The sequence below is a fragment of the Lynx rufus genome, unplaced genomic scaffold (assembly GCF_022079265.1).
Source record: "Lynx rufus isolate CCGP_SWC_20201006 ecotype Redwood Valley unplaced genomic scaffold, mLynRuf1.p SCAF_1, whole genome shotgun sequence".
NCBI classification, from domain to species: Eukaryota; Metazoa; Chordata; class Mammalia; order Carnivora; family Felidae; genus Lynx; species Lynx rufus.
Window position 1 is genome coordinate 121,222,527 of NW_025814823.1, and position 17,557 is coordinate 121,240,083.

The window sequence follows — 17,557 nt, forward strand, 5'->3', positions numbered from 1 at the left end:
TGTTCTGGTTTCCACCATTCATTTTCTCTCCAACACACCTGAAGAATGAGACACTAAGAAAATGAGGAGAGATTATCCTAAAAGACAGAACTCGAGCAGCACAAACAGCTCAAATACAGTAAGAAGAAGCTCACAGTGGCAGGCTTGTATAAAAAATAAAATTGCTTTGATATTCATCACTGCACTAAGTGGAAAATTTTTCAAATATTAAAAAAAAAGAACAATTTCCCCAAGACTTCCCAGTAATGGCCCAATTTTTATCTTAAGCAGATGAATTCCAAATTACTGCCTCTCTTCAAGCTTCCTATTAGGTAGTGTGCACTTATATTTTGGCTTCCAATCATGGTAAATGCAAACTACTGTCACCTAATTTTCAAACAGTAATACTACCTCATATTACATTTGAAAAGTACATTTTCAAAATGGTTTCACATAGTAATGGCGTCTAGGTACTAGACTTCTACGATGCAACAGGTAGCGTACTAGGCACTCTATACACACAATCCCAAATCGATCCGACCACCTCACAAAGTTAATTTTATAACCTCGTTGTGCAATGAAAAAGAAGGAGCTTTGGAAAAATTGAAAATTATGTAGATGATCAATCATTGAGCTAGTAGGTGGTAACACTTGTTCTGTCAAATTCCCAAACCTGTGCTTTTCATACTAAACTCCCTTCCTTGTCTAATCATCACTACACAGAACACCTGTGCCCAGGTAGCCCCACTTGCCAGGGAAACACAGAGAGGTTCATGCTGCGTTCCATGTCACATAATGCCAAAGTCACCCCCTGCCTTCCCGCTCTCCAACCCATGTTCTTTCAGAAGACTAAATCATACTGTGGACAAGTTACATTATAAAAGCCATACTGGTGACAGTTAAGTAGTACTTATGGGTAGACATTAAATGCTCTCAATTTCTGAGAACCAAACATTACTCTAAATGTAGCTTAGCTTCAACACTGGCCTGGTATATTCCTTTCTGTTGTAGGACACTCATGCATCAGGCATCAGGTTTAACTCCTTTATCTGTCCCAGAATCTTCTCATGAATCCCATGAGCAATGAGGCTGATAACATATGGGCACCAGCACCACTCGCCAGGCCTCCAGCCTGTCCTTGGCTTCCCTGACACTGTCACCAGGCAGTCAGCAGGACATCCTGAAGAAGGGCAGACGTCACCTTCTATGTTTTTTTTTCCTTTATTTGTAAATCATAAAGAGACTGTGCCATAAAAACCCAGCTAGCAGGTCTCATGTCCATGAGTGCCACTATCTGAGGCAGGCTCCCAGGGGAGTGTATCATTTCATGTCCTGGAAGGAGGGTCTCCTCTTCTTGAAGCTGCCAACAGTGTATCCTTAAAGTTGGATTTCAAAAACTGCATCACTGATGTGTTGGGGCCAAGAAGTGATTCTTGAGCAAATTAGGACAACACAGGTCCCCTGCAAGAGAAAGCAAGTTGGCTTTATCACCTAATAAACAGGTCTCCCCAATCAATACTTATTTGCCTCTTTTCTAAAGCAACTCTTAAGGGTCACTTGAATTCCATCACTGTGGATAATTCTGGAAGAAACTGCATTTCTGCCTCCTAATGATCTTCGAACAAAGCCAGCACCTTATTTTATAAAGTCCAGCTACCCAGAGGAGCTGGTTCAAAGGGGAGTTAAGATATAGCTAAAACGGAGGTCTTAATCTTTCCAGCGTGAAGGAACTCTGCTATGTGATCAAACCTCACCGAGCCGTGTCTCCTCACTGCCAGCGGCAAGAACAAACAGATGTCAGGGCTATTTGTTTTATTCAAAAATGACAGGAAATCAAAAATCTATCAAACGGATGTGTCAGCAGCAATTCTACAAGCATATTGGTTACTGAGATGTATGTGCCTCCATTTTGGTTCATGATAAAATCACCTTCTAAGCTTTCTAATTTTCAAATGCCCATGTGGATACACGGCCAGAGAGTTCTGGGGAGTATCTTTAGGACTGGGCACCATATCCAAGGTGGCCACATTCTATGTGAATTTAAATCATGCAAATTTGAAATGTGGTAGGATATAAAAATAGTAAATAATGTCTCCCTATGCACATTCATGCAAACCCCATGGAATGTTGTTGTTGTTGTTGTTTTTAAGAACTGCAAAATTCCCCAACTGGCAAACTGAGTATACTGACTGTACCCAGCACCTACACCACTGCCACATCACAGTGCCGCTACCTTATCTGCTACACAAAATGCTTACATTTCTACTCCATTATGCACGTGCACTGGAACTTCATGAGCAATTTTAATGATCACTGCCTCTGATATTTTAACTTCACTGTTGTGATCATTTCAGTGCTTTTTTATGCCTTAAAATAAAATCAGCCGAGTGGTGATGTTAAAGCTAATACAGACAAAATAAACTATTAACTTTGGAATATAGGTAAGATGTGATCAAATGCAATGTTTAAAAGGCTAAACAACCACTACCAGGTTCCCTGGTCTTAATTTAGGAGAGGGCACGCTCACAATCTACAGGACAGAAAGCTTTTTCTTAAAGGACAATAAATATTTTAAGTTTTGCTGGAGAAGAGCTCTATGTCACAGCTATTCACTCTGCCGTTGCAGCCATAACAAAGCCAGGGACATAGCTGTGTGCCAATAAAACTTTATTTACAAAAGCAGAGAGCAGGTTGGGTTTGGCCTGAGGGCAACAACTGACTGACCCTTCTTCTACAGCCTTAGCCCTGATACCTGCCCCCCTTCCATTTAATGTGGCATTTTATTGCTCATAAAAACAGTAGAGTTCGCCCAACCCACAACCATTCTCCCATTTTCCATAGAGCCACTTTTGAAAACAGAAGAAGTCCCATTAAAACAGGCACATTTCAAGCTTGCCAAAACTTTGTAATAGTCAAGAAAAAAAGGGAAGCAACAAACTGGCAAAAACACGACAGCACCACAAAGCCATAAAGTGTTGTATGTTACGATTTTTGTGATGCTTATGTAACTACACCTATTTGTCAAAACTCACCAAAATGTACACTTGGGATTGGTGAATTTAATTGTACATGCATAATACTTCAATGAAGTGGACATTGAAAAAAAAAAAAAGCTTTAAAGCCTCAGCCACAAGCTCTAATTGGCAGTAACTGTAAATTCATGTGGTAAAAGTATATTCCCCTTACTTTCCATTTACCGCCCTGAGACACCCGGTCATGAATTACAACAGTCTGAATTAGGTAAATCCTTCAAACACTCTGTTGCATTTTAAATGCCCTGAATGCAACTGTCCTTCACAGACACTTCACTTGAAAGAGAAGAGCGAGTTGTTACTAGAAACAATAAAGAGCCCTGATCAGCTTTCAACCACAGTAAAAACAAAACAAGCAAACCCACAAGAACATGCGTATTTGTGACAACAAGTAAGCTTGTTTAATCTGCTCATTTCACTAACAGCATTTTAAATCAAAAACACAAGTTGGTGTGAGTCTCATCTCTGTTCTTTTCAGTCGTCTTTACACCACTGTGGAGCTTGTCCACATTTAAGCAGGGGGAAAAAAAAAGCAGTTAAACAAGCACCGAGACCCTAAAATCAGGGAAAAACCACACAAGAAGATCATTCCTCTGATTAATCTAAAGTCAACAGACTGCATGACAACAATTTCAAAACCCCAGCTATTAGCTTCCTCGGTGCCCTTATATTTAATCTGTCTTCATTCAGAGATGAGACCTCATTTAGAGCAATCGTTCTCAAAGTGTGGTCCCTGGACCAAGAACAGCAGCATCACCTGGAAACCTGTTAGAATCACAAATCTTAGGACCCGACCCCAGACCTACTTACACAGAAACTGAGAGTGGGGCCCACCGATCTACGCTTAACAAATCCTCCAGAGGATTCTGAGGTTCAGTGATGTTCCAAAATCATTAACCTGAAGTTTGGAAACCAGCGTATAGTTGTAAGTGGAGTCCCTTCCCAGTCTTTCATTTCACTTGGAGCTGACTTTAGATCCCACCCTCCAGGATAAGAAGGGATCTGCACCCAGGTGCTTTGTGAGCCTCACAAAAATGCTTCATAAAAATGTTCTCAAAGAGCAGAGTGGATTTAGGAACAGACCATATTTAGATCCCATTTCAACATTTTTTGAGCACCTGCCATGTGCCATGCTTGTGCTAAATGGAATTATCTTATTTAGCCTCCCCAGTAATGAATAAATCTATTCATAGATATGCCAGCATGCACTCAGTGCTGAAGTACTTGTACATAAATGTTCATTTTGTTTTTTCTTTGGTTAATTGTTCTCAAACTTTATTCTAGATCACGATTAGAGTCCAAGGTTGCTTATACAAAACTATGTGTCCTACAATTTTAAGCCAACATAAGGGAAATCTGAGGTAATGATGAATTACCCAAGAGAGCGTTTGCTTTACTCAATGGCTTTACCTTCTCTCACATGTTAAAAATTTAACTCCAGGGGCGCCTGGGTAGCGCAGTCAGTTAAGCGTCCGACTTTAGCCAGGTCACAATCTCGCGGTCAGTGAGTTCGAGCCCCGCGTCAGGCTCTGGGCTGATGGCTCAGAGCCTGGAGCCTGTTTCCGATTCTGTGTCTCCCTCTCTCTCTGCCCCTCCCCCATTCATGCTCTGTCTCTCTCTGTCCCAAAAATAAATAAACGTTGAAAAAAAAAATAAAAAAAAAAAATTTAACTCCAATAAATTTGGGAAGATGCAAATCCATTACACTCATTTATTTTAGGCTTTGGTTCTCTCTTAAATAACTCTGGTCTGTCCTTTCCACTATGGACACCCTTCTTCATGCAGGCAATAAAAACTTAAGAAAAAAAATTAAGCAAGTCTAAACTCCCCCTGCCACCTGTGAACCCTACAGCATTTGTCTTACACTAGAGACGGTATGAGCTCTAGCACTAGCGCTTTCTCCCATCCTCTGCCCATAGCCAACATTGCTAATCACTCAGGCACCCTTACCCAGAGCCTGATATTATGCTCAAAATGTCAGAATCCTTCTCAATAGCATTTCAGGCAGCCACTGCCAACCAGAGGAAGTATATACATGATTAACAAAATACATTTATTTCACTGGCCAATCAAAACATGCCCCTTCCTTGTTTTCCTTCCTACTTCAAAGACAGCTTTAACCCTCTCCTTCCATTGTCCCCAGAACAATAAAATTAAGGTTCAGTTAATCCTGCACCGAAGTCTACAAATCTATGGCACTTGCAGATCGTAATCACGCTGGATTGTGCTGAGCGGTTTCAACAATTTGAATGCCGTTGTAACCCAGCACGAGGTACAAAACTGCTCTGAAAATCAAAGAACTAAGTAAATGAAGGTACTGAACAGAAAACGAAACACCTGTGAGACAGGATCCTCTGCATATAACTGGGAAATGTACAGCATGAACAGCCCAGGGAGGCTGACGCATAATACAGGGCTTAAGAGCCTAAAAACATGGCTGGAGGAAAGAATTCTGATTTTGTTTTTGGTACTCACTGCGGATTCTTTATTCAGCTAAGGGGGCACCACACTGTTCCTTTAGCAGCATCTCCATTATTCTAATTCCCTAGAGAGAGAAGAAAGAAAAATCAAAATGCAACAAGCACTTTTACATTTATCACAGCCCTTTCCCTCCAAGGAATCCAAGTCATGGCCATATACTCATTCCAGAAAAGTAGGCTCATGGTCATACCTTACATTTTTATAGTATTTTTCTCACCAAGTTCACATACATTTTCTCTACATGTGCTCAGAACTACTCAAGGGAAGTGGGCACAGGAGAGTTTAGAATCTCCATTTTAAACATAAGAAAGCAGTTCAAGAGAACACAAGTAACTTCTCAAAACACAGGTCCAGCTGCTAAGTGACATTGCCAGAACTGAAATAATAATGGTAATAATTAGTGTTTATTGAGCATTTATAAATGTGCTGTGCTGGCTGCTCAGGTTTTCACGAGCTCCATCGTGAAAGACCATAAAATATACTGAGTACCAAAGTACACAAAACAAAATGTAATGTTTCCTTGAGGTTTCAGATGGTCCTTTAGATTGTGGCTAGCCATCGCCACAAACACTGCCACTGTCCTGCAAGAAAAAAGCACCAAAGGATACAGATTGAATGCTGAGGAGCACGGAGAGGGGTGAACTAAAGCAGCAAGCTCCAAGACCAGGAGCACTGCTATCAGGGTGAAGAGAGGCGGGTCCTGGTCACAGCCCTGCCGGGAATTCTTCTGGGTACCTCAGGTGCATCACTTTTACCAGGGAGTAACCGAGATCGGACAGCTCAGGGGACAGGAAGGCCGAACAGGGACTGAACAGGAACTGGTAGAGAAACTCACAGAGGCACATACAGATTCCCAAGCCCTGCTGAGACCCACACAATCAGAATTTCCAGTTATGGTTCTGAAGCACAACTGATTCATCTACTAGAACTTGTAAATGGCAGCCTGACATCACCTCCAAGATCCCTTCCAACTCTGCCAGTCTGGGGAAGGATGGAATAGTCCTCCTTAATCATTTTGGAAGACACGGTACACCCTGCAGTCCCGCAAAGAATTAGAGAAGAAATGAAGGAGCGGGTGGGGGAGGGAAGGGGGGAATGAAACCACCAGTGGAATAAAATGTAATTGAATTCTTACCCTAAGATCTGAATTGCACTCATTCTACTCTCTTCAATCATCAACAGATTCACTCAACAAATATTACACACCTACTGTGCACACCAGAGATTAAATAGTGAACCAATAAGACAAAACCCCTGTATGGAGCATACAGTCTAGTAGATCTTACTTCCCTTATTTCCATTTGTTTGTTTCAACAAAACCCTAAACAATAATTAAATGCCTTCCCTCCATTTTCAGGAAGAATAAAAACGGCCACAATAATTCCATTTCAACCTTCTTTTTGCAGAGTGGGCCCATATATCTGGTGGTGTGTTTTTAAAACCAGAAAAGCACAGTCCCTCCTTCAGAAGTGAGCGCTGGTGAACTCTCCCCATCCGTCTAAATTAAGAACGCCACCACTTACTGAGCTGAACACTAATTGACATAAGTGAAGACTTTGAGGTTTGCCTTGGGAATTGAAAGACGTTATTTATTGAATCAATTATGTTCACAATGTGACAGTTGATTTTTCTTTCCCTTTTTTCCCCTCTCTCATACCACTTTAGTCTTTTTAAGCAGAGCAGTTAGAAATAGAAGGTGGAGAACAGGGGCAGAGAGAGAGACCTATAACGTGAATTAAAAAAAAAAAAAAAACCTAACAGGGAGGCCAAACCATTATTTAGTACCTCTCTTTAGTAAGGAGGTACCAAATAAAAGCCCAATCGATAAGAGCCCTTTCAAATAAAGTTCCAATGCTTAAAACTCAACCCCTAGGAGATCAGGCTTAAAGAGGCTAAATTTACCCCACTTACCACACAATGATGCCTGAAATGCAGAACAAACATTAAGTGAATCCACCTTTATAGAGATGGCTTAAAAGCTTTTTGGACTGACAAACCATAAACCAGCATGATTTTATTATTCCCTTCCCCTCTGAGATCTTTTTTTCTCTCTATTACAAGGCTGTCTTTTGCTATTTGCCAATGTACAGATGAGTGAGTGAGCCCTCACAGTCCCATTTCCCTAACACCAGCACTGGGCTGTCCAAGTGCATCCTTGTACCCCCATAAAGGCCTCCCAGAATCCCACAAATTCAAAACACTTCCCAGATCCCCCACTCTAAGAGTCTCTGAGAAATAGCTGATTTTTGAGGAAAACAAAAAGCTTGTCTGAAGAGGAACCAGAATAAATTGGAACGAAAGGCGGCTAGATCCAGACAATATATGTATTTTGTTATCTAACTGATACCTCCTGAGGAAGCTCTGATTTACCTAGGAGGTCCCAAAGAGAGTAATATTAGGCTTCATAAAAATTGTAAAGTTCTAAAGCAGTTCTCAAAAGACACATCTGTGGGGAGCTCTTAAAACAAGAATTGCTCACTTAATTATCACCATGATAAAAGATAGGTGCAGAATTTGGCTCACAAAAGGTACCTGATGTTGGGGCACCTGGATGGCTCAGTTGGTTAAGCATCTGACTTCGGCTCAGGTCATGATCTCATTGCTTGTGAGTTCAAGCCCCACGTCGGGCTGGTAGCTCAGGGACTGGAGCCTGCTTCAGATTCTGTGTCTCTGTCTCTCATTCCCTCTCTCTACCCCTCCCCTCCTCACTCTCTGTCTCTCAAAAATAAATTTAAAAAATTTTTTTTAAATTGAAAAAAAAGGTACTTGATGTTGATGGATTATAAGATGGATAAACTGATTACTTTTGAATGCCAAGCTGATGAAGCTGAATGTTACAATGACCGTGTAATCTGCCTAGTAGTTAGCATTCTTGAAAGTGCAGTGGAAAAGGCCAGCATAACAAGGGCTGCCAGAGAAGATGAAAGAACAGAACAAGGAAAGAATGAAAGTATGGAAAAAAAAAAAAGGTGGGGGGGGCGGGGTGCAGGGGAGAACGATGTGAAAATAACTGACCAGCAAACGTGGTACTTAAAACGGTTTCTGAAGAATCTGGATTAGCCAAGAGGGGTTTAGAAAGTACAAAGTCAAATGCTGAAATTTGTATTATAAAACTCACTTTTTGATAAAAAGATTTATATAAAGTTTACTTCCCTTTTTTATTCTTTTTTTTCATTCAATTGATTTACATCACTTTCTTTGAATCTCTTCATTTACTTTGTGTAGAACCCTATTCAAACCTTCAGTCGTGTCCCATTGCTCTTATAATAAATCCACACTCACTATCATGGCTGCAAGGCTTTCCAACTCAGCTCACTGCCCTGCAGATACACAGGTCTGCTTTCGGTTCATGCAACAAGCTCACTTCCTCTCTCTTCCAGGCACTTCCCTCTGGCAGGAACATCCCCAGATCTTCCAGCGGCCAGAGCTCTCAACTCACCCAGCACCTCCTCAGAGACAACCCTGACTGCCCTAGGTCAGCCTGGCCACAGTGTGGATCACAACTTGGTCCTACTGTCTTTATAGCATTCATCACTATAAAAAAATTATCATGCTTTTAAAAATATTTCGTACTTTTGGGGCGCCTGGGTGGCTCAGTCGGTTAAGCGTCCAACTTCGGCTCAGGTCATGATCTCGTGGTATGTGAGTTCAAGCCCTGCATTGGGCTTTGTGCTGACAGCTCAGAGCCTGGAGCCTGCTTCGGATTCTGTGTCTCCCTCTCTCTCTGCCCCTACCCCACTCATGCTCTGTCTCTCTCTCTCTCTCTCTCTCTCTCAAAAATAAATAAAAATTAAAAAAAATATTTTGTACTGTCTGCCACCCTCCCTTCCCCCAGTAGAAAGTAGGCTCCAGGAGACATCTGGCCAGTGGGCATCATCTATGGAAAAAAGGAAAGGGAGGAATCTGAATCCAGTTTTCTCATCAAAAGGTAAGAAAAACACTGCTCAGAGCTTCTCCAGGAAGACATCTTTTGCCCAATAAAGCATCTTTTAATCTGATGTTGTTTCTTTTATATATAGAACTTCCTCATCTGTAAAACTGGGGTAACATCAAACAATAATAATAATCGACATTATTGGCAAATACTGAAAGCCAAGCACTGTGCTGAGTGCTTTACTGCCATTGGCTTTGTTTATTCTATCTGCCTTAGAGGATTATCATCTTTTTTTTTTTTCATACGAGATCTGAAGCTCAGAAAAATTAAGCATCCAGACCAAAATCACACAGTAACTAAGAAGCAAAGAGTCTCAATTTAACCCAAAGCAATCAGGATTGAGAGTCCAGGGGCAGGATATCTTGACATGGGTGGACGGCATAAATGAGACTGCATGTATGAAAACACCTATTCTAATGTTGGGTACACAGCAAGGTTTGTTCTTGCCTTCCCTATTGACTATGTTCAGAAAGCGTGATAAATAAATCAGATATTTTAGCCCTGCTCACAAACTAAATGGCATGATTCTTAATATATGAATCAATATTTAATCACCTCTACAAATTATTTTAAATACAGTGTTTTTCAAGTAGGAATATCTGATTGCATGTATGACTTCAATACAATTTTCCCATCGTAGCTAATAAACTCTTGCGTAAGATTCATTTTTATTTTGATAAGCAACCCAAAATCTTCAGGTGTAACTGCAGGACATTAACTGATACAATAATTCAGATGTCTCTGCTTCACATAATAAAACTTCCTCTCCCCTGAAAGAGAGTATTTAATCTCACAGTTGGTAAAGGAAAAGAATATAGCCCCAAATAATAAAACCTAAACATTGGAAATGACATTATATTATCTAGTCCAGAAAGGAAACTCTTAGCAAAGAACTGAAGGTGTCCTATCTGACTCAGACAGGTGTCCTGGCATCAAATATCAGGATGAAAGGTTACCAAGTCATTTCTATGCTGCCGGTTTTCAACTGAACTCTGACCTGGCATGACTACTTTATTAGCTAAAAGGCATTTAGTCATTGGTGTTTTCCTATTTTACAAAGTTCCTTCCCCATCCCTCCAATGTAACTCCTTAGCCTATCTTCAATTTTAGTTTCTAAACATGACCTATATATAGTTTTATTTTTCCTGATTTGGACTTCATACAAAATATGGCTTCTTCACTACTAACCAATCAAGAGACCAGCCTCCTACCTCGTGCCACGTGCCATCCATGACGTTTCTGACAAATGAAATTCTGTTGCCTGTTTAGAAACCTCCACTGCTGGGAAGCTTTCTACTTCCATTCCATGGAGGCGAAACTGCCTCAGCACGTGGTACTAGAGGGGTCCAGGACCAACTCTTATACTCCTAACTAACCAACTCAAACACAGCAAGGTTCCTATCTATTCCCTTTATCAGCACTTTTTTCACTATTCATCAAATTTCAGCTCAGTCATAATTTTGCCTTGTTTCTTCTCTATCCTGAGAGAGAAAATGATTGCCAGCATGCTTGTTGTCTCTAACAGAATAAATAAATCCAATAGACGCTCAGATAATTCTCCTTTTACCTTTTGTCTCTCCCCTTCTCTTCACCCACATCAATTTCTATACATCACCAATTTTCTTTACATGTAAGGCCGGTCTCCTGGGTCTTCACATGTAAGTTTTGAAAGCCCTATTTCAGTCAAAAACCTATCATGCCAAATCTCAACAACACTGAGGTTAAGGGGCTAACTAGCTGCCAGGGGCTTCACCTACATTACTTCACTTAATCCTCCCAAAGGTGCTCCCAGGTAAGATACTTTCACTCTCACCAGCTCCTGGTAAGGGAATTGGACCTCAGAGGAGAGGGAGTTGCTCAGGGTGACAGATTGAGTAAGTGACCAACCTGGAATTTAAACCTGGAATTCTCCAACTCTTTCCACAATGATTATCTGCCTCAGTGAGTTTGTTTCTGGGCCTATATGCTTCCCCAGTGAGGGAAATGAGCAAGCACACTTCCCTGCAGGACTGCTCTGAGGATTCGGTGAGGCAACATAGAAAGCTAGGGACAAATGACTGCCTTTTGTCAGGCACTCCCACCCACTCTCCCCGTGGCCTGGAAAGTGGCTACTGATTTCTATGTGGACCCAAGTCAGACTAGGGGACCCTCACAATGGGACTCCCACAACCAGGCACCACCCCCCTTCCCCATTTAGTGGATGGTCAGTGACCCAGAGGAAATGTCAGCAAGGGCTCACCTCGTGCCTGTTCGGATTTCTCAAAGCACATTTTACTTTCTCTTCCCATCACCTCTAAAAGTTACTAATATTGTTCAAGGACACAGAGCCCATCAGGGTAAACCAGCTTTCCCTAGGTCACAGGGTGGTCAGCAATACACAGAGAACTAGAATCCAAATCACAGGAAAGGAATACTTACTGAAAGGCTAAGGCCCTACTAGGGTGCGCTGAGCACACTGTTTGCCTGGTCTCATTTAATCCTTTCAACCTATGAGTCAGTGACACAAAGAAAATGAGAGGCAGAGAGGCTAAGAAACTTGACCAATGGCACCCAGCTATATAAGTGCAGAATCCAGATCCGTACCCAGGTTTTTGTGACTGAGCCCTCACTAAACTGCCTCCTTAAAAAGGTAGATTGGTAGAGTTTTCTTCTCAAACCACCAAAAAAATGACATGTTGCTTTAGGCATAGTCCTTCCTGCCATCCCAACGCTATTTCTATCTACATCTGGGTAATTTTAATCTTACCTATTTAGGGGAGATGGGATGACACCGAACTACAAGTAATTCTTAAAACTTCCCTAAGGATAAAAGCACCTCACCACATCTCCAAATGCATTTTGTTTTCTGTGGATACCAAGTGAAGCTCTCTCACACACTACCAAGAGGCTGGAGGACAAGTGTGTGCAGAAGAAACATTTCTGTTGAACCCAGTATCTGCCAGTTAGAACTCCTTGGTTTTAACCAATGCAGATTAGTGAGGCTGTTACATCCCACATAAAGTCTTTAGCCATTTTGGAGGGGACAGAACCTGGGAAGGGTGAACGAGGCATGAGGGTACTGTTTGGAGCCAGAGGGCTGTATTGAACATTAGCTATATAAATAGGAGGGCTCACTTTCACTCCCCATCCTTCACATTACCTGTGGAATAGCAGAAACATGAAGTTCATGGCAAGTATAAGAAGGGACACCTTTTGAAAAATTCTAAGCATTTAATATTGTAAATTAACACAAACAACCAGAATAAAAGCTACATATAAATGACTAAAAAATAAAAATCACTACATGCAAATAATAGTCTAAACTACCTGTTGTTTTTCAGAGTCAATCATTTACAAAGGGGGAAAAAATACCTTTTAGTGCTTATAGACGCAAATGTTCTTTAAAATCCCCAACCCCCATAGTAAATTGATAGGGGGGAAAATTGATAAATTGATAGCTTGGTCCCAGATATTCCTTCATGCATTAATAACTCCCACATAGACAACGTTCTAAATCTACCAGCTGCCCTGATGTTTAACAATCTAATAAAATTCTCCCCTTCAATGAAAAAAACATCTAAGGTTTATTAAAAAAAAAAAAAAACATTCACATATCCTTCACTTGGTAAACTGCAAAAGCAGGACTCCTTTGAAATAACAAGCCCTTGTGGGCAATTCTGGCTCTTATTCTGAGACTGACAGAAAATCCTCAAGGCTCAGGGACACCTGATTCACACTTCTCTTGGAATTTGGCCAACAAACTCAGGCTCCCTGGCAAATAATCTGTTAGACTGGCTGAAATGTGAAAAGGGTAAGTGGCTGGCAAAGTAAATCAGGAGCCTAGTCTCCTAGTACAGAGACCAAGGGTCTGACTTCCTGGTTTGATTACACGTTCTACCACTCACCACCTGTGTGATTTGGGGCACATCAACCCACACCTCTCTGTGTCCTCACCTAGAAAAGGGTCATAACAGCACTTACTGCACAGCACTGTTGAGCAAATTGAAGGAGCCAACGCATGTAACGTACTGAGGATAATGCCTGGAGCACAGAGAGGGCTCAACAAATATGACCTGTTACTGTTACCTTTCCTATTACCCCAATGGCTAAAAAGTTTAGTTGCTTGTAAGACTATTTTAAAATAAAACAGAATGCAAACATAAAGACGTCTTAGCACATTGAGAAATATGTACATGTGTTCACTAATTGAGTAAATATTTAGTGAGCATGGACTACGTGCTAGGTATTGAGGATAAAACAGTGAGCCACACAGAAGCCTATTACTCACTAAGGGAAACAAAGAATCATGAAAACAGCCACATACTGAGCACTGTACTTCAGGGAATCTTTTCTAAGGTAATGATACAAAATACAAAAAATTCTAAGTATAAAGATGTTGCACATGGTTTCACTTATAATGGTAAGCTTGTAAATGACTTTAGTGCTCAATCCTACAGAAAGAGTAAAATCAATTATTATACAACAACTAAAGAAAATATTACGCGGTCATTAAAATGTTGGCTTTGAGGTTTATAGAGTTGCGGCGGCAGGCATTTGTGATATAATATTACTTGAAAAGAGCAAAACATTAAAGTGTACTTACACTGTAATTATGACTGCTTAAAATCTGCATGTAAAAGACTAACCAGAACATGCCAATTTGAGCTATAACGGTAAGATAACAGTTATCATTTCTGGAGTATTTAACATGTGCCAAGATATTTAAGCACTTCTTTACATTATTTCCTTTTACTTGCACACTCAGAAGGTTGGTACTACCACTTACATTTCAACCAGAGGCTCAATCTGTACACACAGGAGGTGGGAGGGCCCTGAGATTTACATTCGGGTCTGGGTAACTCCCAAGACAGGCTTATTATAACTATTAAACATTTGCCTGTAGCCTTAATGGGAAAAATAAGTTTTTGCTATAACTTCCTTGAATTTTTCTTTTTAAATAACACCAACTGATCATTTACTGTGTGCCAAATCCCGTCCTAAGCATTTTATGCATATAACTCATTTGCTTCTCACAAGTACTTGATGAAGTAGGTTCCAATACTGCCCTCATTTTACAGATGAGAAAAATGAGACTCAGAAAATTAAGTGGATTACTCAAGGTCACACAGCTGATTGGTACAAGGTAGTCTGCTGCTTTTGAAGAGAGCCAGGACAAAAAGACACAAATGGCTCCTCTGAAAATATACAAAATATTTATGTGCAGGTAGCACCTATTCAAAAATATTTTAAATAAAACCTTAAATTTTTTGTTGTTGTTGTTTACAGACTGAAAGAGTCTTTTGGGGAGGAGTGTGGCCATTTTTTGTGAAAAAAAATGAAATTATGGAAATTATGAAATATTCAAACATGTCAAGAAGTGAAGAGAATAGAAAAAGCAGTAAGTAAGCTTTCAAAAATGTTAATATCTGGAAAAGTGAACAAAAGCTACTTCCCCAGCAAAGGCCACTGATTGAGAAATTCTTCTTAAACGGGCTGTCAGTATGAAAGGAGTTAATTAACTCTCAAAAACCCACCATTTTCCTTTACTAAGGAAATTCGGAGAAAAATAGAAAAACAGTTTAGCTAGAATCTAAGGAAGAAAGCCACACAAGAAATAAGGGGTCGAACTCCAGGCAGCAAGTGGGATTCCAAAGAAATTGAAAGTGACAAAGAAGTATCACTCTGACATACGTGGGTCACAAGACACAGGATTTTTCCTCCTTCCCAGCCAGGCACTCCAGCCTTCTTCCCGTCACCTGCCAGAGCACTGCCTGCTACAAGTCCCACAAAGCGTCCGCAAAACCAAAGGGGTCACTCAGCAAGAGATGAAATTCTCCCACAGAGTGGGGAGGCAGAATAAGAAATCACCACCAACAGAGGGGGAACATGGTCAAGGAGAACGACTGGACATCTGAGAAAGCTCACAGAGCATTTAATTAGTATGCTGCAGGGCTTATTGGATATACCTTTAAGAAATCAAATTACCTTTGCAATTCAAGTTGCTCTGCCCAGAATTCTGCATTAACTCCTGATCTAAGATGCCTCAGTGACATTTTCCTGGCCTTGTTGGTCAAACTAAGAGCCTTAACGTAGCACAGATAACCCAACTGAATTCAAGTCCCATCCTACAACAGATTGCATCCACCAAAGATGCGTGCCTCAAAGGCACTGAATCCACAGTCTGCAGACACAGCCCCAATGTTTGCAGTATTTCAATGCCACCTGGCCAGAGCTGTTTCAGTTTTCAATTCTGTGCCTGCCTTAGGTTTATACGAGGTATGTGAAGATTTATGATGGCCACAAATACCTATTTTCTCATTGTCTTTGCTTTTGAATTTAGCACAACAGTGTGTGCGAGCGAGCTCAGAAAAGCAACAGGTTGGTTGGAAATTCTATCCAGAACAGTGGTGAGAACATGGCTCCCAAATCTCCAGATTCCTGGTTGGGTGTGAGAGTAAAGCAGCATTAGGAAAGCAAGCATCACATTAAGCTTATGGAGACTACGTGTTCTCTATGTTCGGACAAGTGTTGACTTCAAGGTCATCTGACTTCAAGGTCATACCCCACAGTCAATGGAGACCAGCCAAGCATTTGGCCAAAAGCTTGGCCAAATGCTTGGCTGGTCTCCTCACCCAGGCTCTTTGGGGGAAAGGATTCTGCCCTCCAGCTCAGGAAGCCAAAGAGTACAGCAGTTAAGAGGATGGGCTCTGAGGTCACCACCTGGAATTCTAGCTCTGCCACATGCTGGCTGATGAGCCTGTGAAAGTAACCTCTGTGCCTCCACTTCTTCATCTGTAAAATGGAGACGTGGGAATAACAGTATCTCCCTCTCTGTCTCTCTCTCTCTTGCTCTGTCTCTCTCTCTCTCTCTGAGTCATTGGGAGAAACCACTTCTCATAAAACAGTGCAGTGCTTGGATCGTGGTAAACAATCAATAGATTATAAATACTATTAATACTGTATACTATTAATAGTATAATACTATTAATACTATTAAAAATAGTATAAACACTATTAATACTGTATTATACTGGTTTTCTCCAAAGCTTCCAGAAAAGTCTGTGTTTTCAGAAAGCATGGATTAAAAATAAGCCAACATATCTATTATTGGTCACCAATATCTTGAAGACCCCCTTCAATACCTACAAATCCTTGCAATATGCAGTTTATTTAGTTCATCTGAATAGGACTATAAAATGGAACTATAACATCCCTACCACATGCTTACCATCTCCTCTTGCTAACTAGTATTTATTTTACAAAAACCTGTTTATTATTTTTAAATATTTTATTGCCCTTCTCCAAACCTTGACCATCCACTATGAATTATTTCTGATGTTCCTGGATACCCGCTCAGCTTAAACTCCTGAATTTTTATGCAGGCTTAAATTCTGTCAAAAACAACATTTAAATCTTGGTATTTACACATTGGGGGAAAGGAGTGAGGGTTCAAACGAACAAACAAACAACAACAAAAAACATCATACTGCGTCAAAATGGAAACTGACCCTCTTAGTCCAATCCCTGATTTACAAAAAAATGACAGTGACATTCAGAGCAACCAGTCCACGCAATGTAGCCAGTAGGGTGCGGCCAAGGCAAGGCCACCACCCAGATTTCCTGATTCTTGGCACAGTGCTGCACACTGTATGGAGACATGACTTCCAATCACTATAATGACAGTGACACATCTCAAGCTCAAGAAGCCACTTTCTGCCATTTCTGGTAAGAGTTTAACTTCCCAGGTTTCATCTTGTTTACAAAAGGCAACGCCCCACAGTTGCAGCTGGCTGATCTCAGGGATTCCCAAAACCTTTACCACTGAGCAGTCTGTTACAATCCTGATGAATTCAAATGAGCCACAGAGGGATTTTAGATTCCTAAGTCTCACAGTCAAGGTAATGGCATTGTTTTAAATTCAGGAGAAGGACCAAAACTGTTATCAGTCACAGAATACTCATTTTCCCTGAGATGTTTTCACCGCAAAGGCTACATTTCTTAGGACTAAAACTCTGAGACGGCACGACAAGGCGAGCTGATGGAGAGGAAATATGGAGGAAGAGGGCAGTTATTATTACTTAACTAATCACCAGCATCTAATGAATAAATAGCGAGTAAATAAATCTACTTGAGCACTCAAGAGTATTGCCAA

General features: G+C 40.8%; 1 protein-coding gene across 4 annotated transcripts in view; it reads right to left on the reverse strand.

Annotated features, from left to right (window-relative positions):
* Positions 1-1,199: 1,199 nt before the first annotated feature.
* Positions 1,200-17,557, reverse strand: part of PRELID2 (PRELI domain containing 2) — a 63,241-nt gene continuing 46,883 nt past the window's right edge. For all 4 annotated transcript variants that reach the window (XM_047086461.1, XM_047086493.1, XM_047086482.1 and 1 more), the window contains 2 exons: positions 5,487-5,556; positions 1,200-1,440 (listed from right to left, as the gene is read on the reverse strand). In XM_047086461.1, coding sequence (XP_046942417.1) covers positions 5,497-5,556 — 60 coding nt within the window. In that variant the 3' untranslated portion in view covers positions 1,200-1,440; positions 5,487-5,496. The remainder of the gene's footprint in view (positions 1,441-5,486; positions 5,557-17,557) is intronic.